The sequence below is a fragment of the Elgaria multicarinata genome, chromosome 19 (genome assembly GCF_023053635.1).
Source record: "Elgaria multicarinata webbii isolate HBS135686 ecotype San Diego chromosome 19, rElgMul1.1.pri, whole genome shotgun sequence".
NCBI lineage: Eukaryota > Metazoa > Chordata > Lepidosauria > Squamata > Anguidae > Elgaria > Elgaria multicarinata.
Genome location: NC_086189.1, coordinates 17,640,783 through 17,651,104, shown reverse-complemented (window position 1 = coordinate 17,651,104; position 10,322 = coordinate 17,640,783). Strand labels below are relative to the sequence as shown.

At 47.9% G+C, this 10,322-nt stretch overlaps 1 protein-coding gene across 1 annotated transcript; it reads right to left on the bottom strand.

The window, feature by feature from the left end:
- Nucleotides 1–501: 501 nt before the first annotated feature.
- Nucleotides 502–9,584, bottom strand: CACFD1 (calcium channel flower domain containing 1). Its single transcript, XM_063144562.1, has 5 exons — nucleotides 9,405–9,584; nucleotides 6,462–6,534; nucleotides 5,086–5,211; nucleotides 3,812–3,919; nucleotides 502–3,002 (listed from the first exon to the last, which is right to left on the bottom strand). The coding sequence occupies exons 1-5, from the start codon at nucleotides 9,541–9,543 to the stop codon at nucleotides 2,906–2,908; spliced, it is 543 nt and encodes a 180-aa protein (XP_063000632.1). The 5' UTR covers nucleotides 9,544–9,584; the 3' UTR covers nucleotides 502–2,905.
- Nucleotides 9,585–10,322: the final 738 nt, after the last annotated feature.

Sequence of the window (10,322 nt, the reverse complement as noted above, 5' to 3'; positions counted from 1 at the left end):
CTGTTTTGGTCTGCAGCATGGAAACAATAGTACTGACCTACCTTTACAAGGTTGTTGCATGGATTATTAATAAAATGTATATGAAAGACTTTGAACAGAGTAAAGCACTGTATCATAGAATCATAGAATAGCAGAGTTGGAAGGGGCTGATAAGACCATCGAGTCCACCCCCCTGCTCAATGCAGGAGTCCACCCTAAAGCATCCCTGACAGATGGTTGTCCAGCTGCCTCTTGAAGGCCTCTAGGGTGGGAGAGCCCACAACGTCCCTAGGTTACTGATTCCATTGTCGTACTGCTCTAACAGCCAGGAAGTTTTTCCTGATGTCCAGCTGGAATCTGGCTTCAAAAGGTTACATGTTCTTTCTGCACATATGCGCACGCACGCACACACGCCAAGTGTAGACGAGAGCACTGGAAACCACAAACTTATAACCAGAGGTAGAACAGGTTTTTTATTCACTGCATACACAAGAGAGGGTCAGCTAAGGCAGTTGTACAAGAGAGTCCACATCAAATCAAAACCAGCTCTTTCCGATCAAGCCTTTCCCCACAGATCTGTGCGGACGTGATGCAACCAGCCTTGCCCAGTTTCGAGGCCTGAGCCGGAAGAGGCATTGGCTCAAGGCTGCTTAGATGTAGGCGTAGCTCATGGTGTTGTAGTACACCTTCTCCCCCACCTCCAAAAGCAGTCAGAAGGGGCAACATCTGTTGTTAGCCTCTGCACATGCAACGGGAGTGCCCATGGCCTTTCTGAGGTTGATTTGCTCATTCTGTTCTTCAAAAACAAATGAACTGCGCACCCGATCCTAGGCATGTTTACTCAAAACTAACCTCTGCTAAATTGAGTGGTGCTTGCTGCCAAGTAAGAGGGAGGAGATTTTAGCTCAAGCTGTGTTTAAAAACAAAACAAAAAACAGCAATCGAAACAAACATATGTTTGTAGATGTGCACATCATTCATGAACAGGCCTGGTTTACACACACTTCCCCGCCCCTGGAATTTGCACCTTTCCATCTGTCTTCAGTCTTAGATCTGTCTTCACTCTTGCTACATCTGTCTTCACACACAATAGGGGTGTGAAAATTGTTGTTGTTTTCCAGATGAGCCGATCCACATGGGTGAGCTGCAAGTCACCATGGCTTGGCTTGCACACACAGGCACATATTGCCTGCAGCCGAAAATGGCTGACTACACAGACAGAAATGTGACACAGCGAAAACCCTGCGATGCTGACCCCTGGTCCAGCCCTGAATCAGCATCATACCTAGAGTGACCATGTCTCTGGCATTATAGCAGACAGTCCTCTATTTGAAGGGTTGTCAGAGGACAGTCCTCTGTTTCAAGGCACCCCCTATTTGCGCCTGACGCCCAGGAAGAACTTCAGGGCAAGGGGAAGACCAACCTGGCCACCAGACATCAGCCGGCCAGAGAAGGAACAGTTGCAGAACGCTTGTGCCGCCCTTCTTTGCCAAAATGAATGGACTGCGCTGGGAGCTATTTTCAGCCGAAGAGGGTGGTAAAAATGCTATGAATGAATGAATGAATAAATAAATATTGTCCAGTCCAAACCTGATATAAAGATAAAGACATCAGGGGCCATGGGAAATTGCGTTGTTTTTCCCTCTTTTTGGGGGGAGAAGTGGAGGTGGCCGCTCTAGGTATATCTGTGTAAGAGGTTTTACCATAAGGGAGGAGAAAAGATTTCAGTCAGCAAAAACTAGGCTGACAACCGTTACCCAGAGGACCTTCTCTTTTGCCGCTCCCAGTCTGTCGAATGGCCTGCCGGAGGAGATTCGCCAACTCAACAGTCTTTCTGAATTTAAAAAAGCTCTAAAGACTGATCTCTTCCGGCAGGCCTAACCCAGTCGGATTTTAAGATGTCTGGCTGTTATTTTAATAACGTGTTAGTTTTATATGTTTTTAATCAGTTTTATGTATTTTTGTATTTGATTTTGTTCCCTGCCTCGATCCAGAGGGAGAGGCGGATAATAAATAAATAAATATATTATGAGGATTATTTCAGTGTAGAACAGGAATGTCAGAGAAAGACACAACGGATTGAAATGAGTTTGGATTTGCATGGGGGGGTGCAAAGAAAAAAAGAATTATCTTGCACCAACTTTGGTGCAAAGCGAAAATGGCAATTTTGCAGGCTTTTTGCTCGTTCCACTCTTCTGGCGACCACTACAAAAAGTTCACTTTTTCCTGCACTTAAAAGCTCTTTTCCCCATCTCCGTGGTAGTAGCGGTTGCTGAAAAATCCTAGAAAAAGTAGAGCACACAGACACACACAAACCAGGGCAATTCAAGTTTTTTCCCTCCCCCTACGAAAAAGGCATCTCACAAAATCAGCACGCAGTTGGTTCAAAGTTCTAAAATGCCGAAAGTTCACAGCACTCAGAGCGGTCGCTCACGCATTTGCACAATGGCTCTGGGAGCCAGAATAAAAACCAAGGCAGCGTCTGATGACTTTGGAAATACCCTATTGCTGAGTCACAACAACTGCATCAACGGCTGACTGAGAGTTTATCCCAGAGATGCGAGAAAAAAAAGGGATGTTTGTATTTGGTTCTGGTCCGACCTGAGAACAGAGCCAGGGTTCAAACCCAGCCTCTGAAAACTGCAGCATTAAAGATTCACAGTGTTAAAATAATTTAGTTTTTCTTTTTTTAAAAAAAAAACACGTTCCGGGGAGAGGGACGGGGGGTGGGGGAGGACGTGTTTTCCCATCGGCACGCCCCTACCTCGGAAACCGGTTTTGGAAGGAGTTTGAAGAGAGTTTGGAAGAGTTTTGGAGCCGTTTTTACCGTCGGTTGCCTGCGAGAAGTTTTGCTTTCCCGACGGGGAAATGACTGGTCTCAAACGAGTCGCCTCGATCTGGGGGTAACTGGGTGTGTGTGTGTGTGTCACACTGCCTGGGCTTCGACCGTCCCCGTCATTCCATCTCCGCCGGTTTGTTTCCGCTGCAGCTGCTGCATCCTTGCGTAAGTGATGGCGTCTCCCCTACAAAGGCAAACGACAGCTTTGATACGTGCAGCCGCTGGGGCATGCGACGGAATCTGATTTGGGCACAGAAACACTGGAAGCTGCCTTACCCTGAGTCAGACCCTTGGTCCATTTATCTTAGTATTGCCAACACTGACTGGCAGCAACGGCTTTCCAGGGTTTCAGGCAGGAATATTTCCAGCCCTGCCTGGAGACGCTGCCGGGGATTGAACCTCTGACTTTCTACGTGCGACGCAAGGGCTCTACCACTGAACGACGGCCCTCCTGCAGCACTCCGGATGGAGAGAGCCACCTGAAGGGAAGCCTGCTTCACCACATATTCTGCTTCGTTCCGATTCAGAGTCCCTCGCAACCCACCAAATTGTAGTTTTAATTACTCACTGGGTCTTCTTGTGAGTAGGGAAATGCACAATGGTATCACATGAGTTCAAGTTTCTATGAATCTGACCTCAGAGAACCGTCTTTTTCTGAGTCACGCGGATTCCACGGACGCGAGGACCGATTTTTCAATATGAGGAGGATTTACGCCCATTAGCACTAATCCGCATTAGCGCATGTGCGCTTTAGTGCTAATCCACACATGCGCATTGGCGGTAACCCACACGTGCGCAGGTATGCAAATGCGCTAATCCGCTGGTAGGAAAAAAAATCCCAATCCCTCAATGAACGCACGATGGCATGAAAGATACCCAACAATCCGTAAAATACAGAAGGAATGGAGTTAACGGAATCTGTACATCTCTACTTGTGAGTATAAACACACCCATGGGCAAACATGCCAGGCCTGAAATACCGGTCTCTCTTACTTTTTGCCCAGTGACGAAAGTCCGTAGAGCACACCCGTTGCAAATGCAATGGCGTTGCCAATCAGCGTCGTCAGAGTCAAGCTCAGTATAACTGGGAATACAGCCATCCTGGGGGAAGGAGAGGAGACAGGGGAGAGATGTCAGCCTCAGGAAATCACAGAATGCCTAGATAGGGAGGAGCCATAAATGTACCTCCCTCAGACAAGCAGACAGAACTTTGTATCCCGGAAAAGGGGCGCTCCTGGGTTGTTTCCCTAAGCAGATGCAAAGCAAATGGGGTGAGGGGACGAGAGGCAGCGCGCGCGCTCTTGTGCAGCCCTGACAATTCATGGGTTAAACAATCCAATTCATGGGTTAAACAACCCATGAATTGCCGTTACATGCGAAACGGGCCATAGACTTGAACAAGACTTTGTGTGGTCAAACCAGAATTCTACCCGTCCTGTGCAGAACCGCTTTCACCTCGAGGGCCGGGTTCCATTTCAGAGACGTTCTCGGGGGCCGCGGTGGGCGGGGCTGAAGGCACAGTGGTGGGCGGGGCTGAAAGCCAAAGGGGCAAAGCCAAAAACGAAAAGGGTGTGGTCAAAATTCCAGCGTAGTTTAGCTTACAGCTCCTACGACCAGTAATAAAGCCAAAGGAGATGTATTTCAACATTGTAGAAAGGAGAGGGGGGGTCGGGTGAAAGTGTTTGTGGCTGCTCTGGTATATTGATATAGAAAGTACAACCTGATGTCGTATTTATTCATTTACAGCATTTATATACCGCTCCACGTTTCAACAGATTCCGGAGCGGTGGGTAAAAGAAATAAGGTAAGATAAAAGAATAAAACTCCATGTCGAAAATTATAATTTAAAAAAAGAAAGGAAGAAATGAATTCAGATAAAACCGTGGTTAGTCAGTCAAGGAAGGCTTCCTGGAATAAAGACGTTTTCAGGAGGCGCCGGAAACAGCACAGTGTTGGCATCTGCTTGACCTCCAGTGGCAGGGAGTCCCATAGAAAGGGGGCCACCATACTGAAGGCCCTGCTCCGGGTGGACTTCAATCGGGCCAAAGGTCTGCGCAGAACCACCATATATTGATCTATATATATAATTGTGTTACTTAGTATATGTTCTTAAATGTGTATCATACAAGTGTGGGTCAACTGAGTTTGGTTGAGGCTGTGTTATTTTTAACCTCAAGCCATCCCCGGGCAAGATGGCTTTCCTCTCAGGTCAGCAGCACCCTCCAGCTCCTGAGTTTCCACAAACGCTGCTCTGAGGCCGCACTTACCCACAGTAGAAGGCTGCTTTCTGCCACGGACGGAGTTTGTCCGCTCTCGCCGACACGGTGTTCGCAAACTCGATGAACTGGCAGCAAAACGGGGCCTCGCATAGAAGGAGGACGAAGGCGTTCAGCCTACAGAAAAGAGACACCTGGCTCAAAAAAAACCCTGAGAGGACCCAGCCCATCTGTGGTGGATTATCATTATAATTATTTTCCTTTCTATACTGCCCAGTAGCTGAAGCAGTCAGGGCAATTGACCAAAAATGCACATCACAATACGAGGGAAAACCAGCACCACTGACACAAATGGCCAGCCCTCTGTCAGGGATGATTTGAGGTGGATTCCTGCATTCAGCAGGGGGTTGGACTTGATGGCCTCATGGGCCCCCTCCAACTCTATGATTCTGTGATTCTACTATGTGGCGAAAACCCCAACCCACTTCCGCTGCTCACATAAATCGACACCACTTTTATTTAACAAACCCTTTTTAGCTACGGACACTCGACATTCGGCGTGAAGCAAACAGGTCACAGGTATAAGTACAGTAATTGAAAATGTGAAAAACTGTATTCCAAAGAAATAAAACCAGAAAATGGATGATTTATGATCGCTGTTACTTTCAAAACAGGGTTTTTCTTGCTGTTACTGTTGCTACAAACTCAGGCAACAGAAGCTACAATTCCTGACACTAACCACACCTATAAGCCAATTCCCCTATCAGGTTCCTTCCCAGTTAAATTAAAGACCATTAATTTAAATTAAATTAACTGAGGGATGTTAAATGAATAAAATCTAGTTAAGGACATAAACAAAATCTATTTAAGAACATCAGAGAAGCCATGTTCGATCCGACCAAGGGTCCGTCTAGTCCAGCACTCTGTTCACACAGTGGTCAACCAGCTGTGGACCAGGGACCCACGAGCAGGACATGGTGCAACAGCACTCTCCCACCCATGCTCCCCAATTTCTCCTCCAGGAATTTATCCAACCCCCCTTTAAAGCCGTCCAAATTGGCAGCCATCACTACATCTTGTGGCAGTGAATTCCACAGTTTAACTATGTGCTGTGTGAAGATCCTTTGATCTGTCATGAATCTCCCACCTAACAGCGTCATGGGATGACCTCGGGTTCAAGTATTACAAGAGAAGAAGAGAAATTTCTCCCTCTCCCCATTTGTTCATTTAATATTATTTTTAGGCTGCCTTTAAGGGTGAAATCCTCTCAAGGCAGCATATGGGATTTTTTAAAAAAACATACAAAAAGATACAAATAGATAATAATGCGGCCCCCGAGACCTTTTCCAGATTGAAATCCGGCCCTCGGACTTAGAAAAGTCGCCCACCCTTGCTTTAAATCACAGATATCAACAAATCTTACTTACATCATCCAAATGCCGGCGGCAATGTTGAGCGGGTGGATGGAGACACACATCCAGAGACCGGAGAAAGCACAGGCTGGAAGAGAAGTAAAAGAGAGGGGAAGCTGTGATTCACTGGCCCCGTTCAGGAGACACCTTAAACCACGGTTTTAACCATGGTAAGTCAGTCTTTTTGCCTTTTCCACCGTGCTTAAAGCCGTGGTTTAAGGTGTCTTTTGAACAGGGCCACTGAGTTGTACAGGGCCACCGTGCAAGGGACCCCGGCAGTGCTGTGAGCACTCCACATTCAAAAAGTTTCCAGATCCGGCTCACAAGCGGTGGTGCAGCTAAGGATCTGGGCATGTTTAGCCTGGAGAAGAGAAGATTGAGGGGAGACATGAAAGCACTCTTCAAATACTTAAAAGGTTGTCACACAGAGGAGGGCCAGGATCTCTTCTTGATCCTCCCAGAGTGCAGGACACAGAATAATGGGCTCAAGTTAAAGGAAGCCAGATTCCGGCTGGACATCAGGAAAAACTTCCTGACTGTTAGAGCAGTACGGGAATGGAACGAATGACCTAGGGAGGTGGTGGGCTCTCCCACACTAGAGGCTTTCAAGAGGCAGCTGGACAACCATCTGTCAGGGATGCTTTAGGGTGGATTCCTGCATTGAGCAGGGGGTTGGACTCGATGGCCTTGTAGGCCCCTTCCAACTCTGCTATTCTATGATTCTATAAATTTGAGACCCTGGACTGAACGCTGTTACTGGGGCTGGCTTTTATCTTGGGTTACTCCTTTGGTTTTATTCTGCGGTTTTGGATTATGTTTTTCCACGCCATTGTATTTTATGGTTTTAAGCTTTATCTTGTAAATCCCACAGAGTCCTTTCGCCACTGGGGAGTATCAAAATGTAAAAGTCAACTAAGGGGGAATTCCTAAGCATGTTTACGGAGCCGCCTGGGTTTTGTAACGGAGGCGAAGGCGCTCACCGAAGGACTTTGCTCTAAGACGGGCCGGTGAGAGCCCTTGATCCAGGAGTTCATTAAACTTGCAACAAGGACTCCTGCATCGGATACGCCACACACTCCCTTTAGCGTCCGTCAGCAGGTAACTTAATCCCGGTATTATCGAGGCGGCTCCGGGGATCTGCTCATGAGTTGACTGCTGAGTTCGCAATAATGACACCACAAAGGGGGGAACACACACACACACACCAGAACAAAACAACCAGAAGTTAGATTTGGAAAACATTCCGGATCCTTAGAAAGCAAAGCGTTTAGCTCTTTCACAGCACTCGGAGGTGCGGAGGTTTTGTGGAAGAGACGCCCAGACGGAGGCAATCTAAAAGACAAAAAGACGAAAGAAATGGGGAGAGGGAAGACGGGAAGGTTGCAAGACGACGCTGTCTGGATGCACAAGCGCATCTCCCCGCTAAAAATTTCAGCCACTCTATGCAAAAGGTTTGACAATGTTTAGCCTGACTGGTCCCCCAACAACAATCTTGCAAGGCGGGACCTACGATTCTCCACTTTGCAGACCAGGAGCTGAGGCCAAGGAATACCAAACGGGACGAAGCGTTACCCAAAGAGTTGGCGTAAGAGGAAGGATTTGAACTCCCAGATCAAAGCTCAACACCGGATCAGCTCTGCTGGGAAACAGGAGTGAGAAATCACTTTACGTCTGGGCCCCAAGGAAGCGAAGGGCACGCATTGAGGGCCGGGTGTGGCAGCGGAGACGTTCATTCAAACTGCAGGCACAATCTCCCTGACTCAGTTGGCATTTGCAAAACACGCTTTTAAATATTAACTTCTCTTCCAAAAACAAACGCTGGATCCAAACGCAAACAGACCACAGAACCAACCAATAAACCAGGCAGCTAGAGCCTGCGACAAAATCTCGTAGCGCGGAGGGCTTCTTTTCATGGTTTCCAGCTGCTCTATCGCATTCCCTGCACCCACCTGGTTTTCTCCAGTCCTCATTTGGGGTACCCCAAACCCTGCTTCGGATTTCTTTTTTAAAGATTATTTGCACTTCTGCCAAGGACGGCTTCCTCAAGCTTGCTCACACCACCTTCTTGTGCATGGAGGGTGACGTTTCAGCTACAAAATGATCGCCACTCACCACTTGAGCATTGGACATAGGAGGAATTAAGCAAAACAATTTTAAAAAAATGTTCCCTTCCCAAAACATTTTGTCACACATCGACATGACGGAATGGGTTCTGCAGATAAATAGGCAGGGATAACTAGATTAGGGGCAGGATTGATTCTTAAAGGCTGAATTTCCCATGCTTGCTTCCCTTCTGGTCTTCTTGCACCATGTTGTTGTCTTTTGGGAGGAGGGGATGTCTAGTCAAGAACAGTGCCTGGAAGGGAGATTCCCCCCCCCTTTTCTGAGGGGCCACTTGCTCTTGGAAGAACAGGCAAGAATAAAAACCATTCATAAGCAAACCCATGCATTTGCTCGTGCAAGAGAGGCAACCACGCTGTCGCACTCTGGTTCCATTTCTGCACACCCGCCACTTAGACATCGCCAACACAAAAAGAGAGAGGAATCCCATCACCAAAACTAGAAGACGTTGATTTGCACTGGACACGTAAGAGACACAAAGGCTGAAATAATTATTAGGAGTTAAACAGAAACACCTCCCCGTCGCACCACAGAGCGGGAAGAGGAGACGCCAGGTAAGCTGCGTGCCCGCCTGGCCAGTCTGTTGTTCAGGTGCTAACGGCGGACGCTCCTTGACCTTTAAACCAGACTTGGGACTGGACGCCCTTTTAAAGAGGGGACCCCCTTGGAAGGGAAGGACCAGTCCTTTGGCAGCTTTCTTAAAAGAGGGATGCAAAAGAGATACCTGGCCTTTTTTTACATGGCCAGGGGACGCAATGCAAGCCCAGCCCCAGGGAGAATTCCAGGGGGGTGGAATTATTGGGGAAAGGTGTGGGAGGGGGGAGAGAAAATACTCACAGATGCCCCCAATGATCCCGGCCAACCTGCACAACCACTTGTACCACCAGGTCATGCCATCGTCATCCGTGGAAGATGGGGATGCTGCAGCAGCATCTGCATCTGCATCTCCCTGAGCATGCTCTTCTTGGGGGTTCATCCTGCCCCCCCCCCCTTGAAGATTAAAGCACCAGATGGGGGGGAACCCGGGCCCTCTGCCTCTTTTTTCCTGTGCCCGCAGAACTGCGCACGATCCTAGTCCTCAACGCACCTCCCCTGCCTCCCCCCCCTCCCCCCTGCGCCTCCTCTTCCAAATTCGGGCTCACAATGGAAAGAGAAAGAGCCCCGCCCCCTCCGAGCAGCTGTTTCCCCGTCCACGTCCCCCTTCGCGGTGCATGCTGGGTCCCCTCCCTTTGCAAGAGGAGGAGGAGGGGGGGGATTGAAAGAGGATTCTCCCCACCTTGACTTTTAAAACCCTCAGATCCCTATTCCTTTTTTTATTCCAGCAAGCCAGCTAGTCTGGTGGGTTGCATTGCATTGCTTATATTTCTATACGGTTCGCAAAGAACTTTATAAAAAGTGTAAAACCATTCATGCAAAGGACATGAAACAGAGAGGGCGCACAGCAACGTAGCTCTAAATCCACAATTCATGGCTTATTTTATTTATTATGATTGCTTTAGGGTTGTGTGTGCGCGTTTTTGTTTTAATCCCATCCAGAATGCAATCCTGTGCATGTTCAGGATGGGGGGGAAAGTCCTAAACTCCCAGCAGAAAGTTCGCCCCAAATTATAAAAGCTTTCAAGGTCTTTGGAGATCTCCAAAGTTTGGCACATTTTGGGATGATCTGCGGGCTGGCCTGATTTTTGCATTTCATTTATTATATTTCTATACCGCCCTATAGGCCACGCTCTGTGGGACGTTCGCACAAACTTAAAA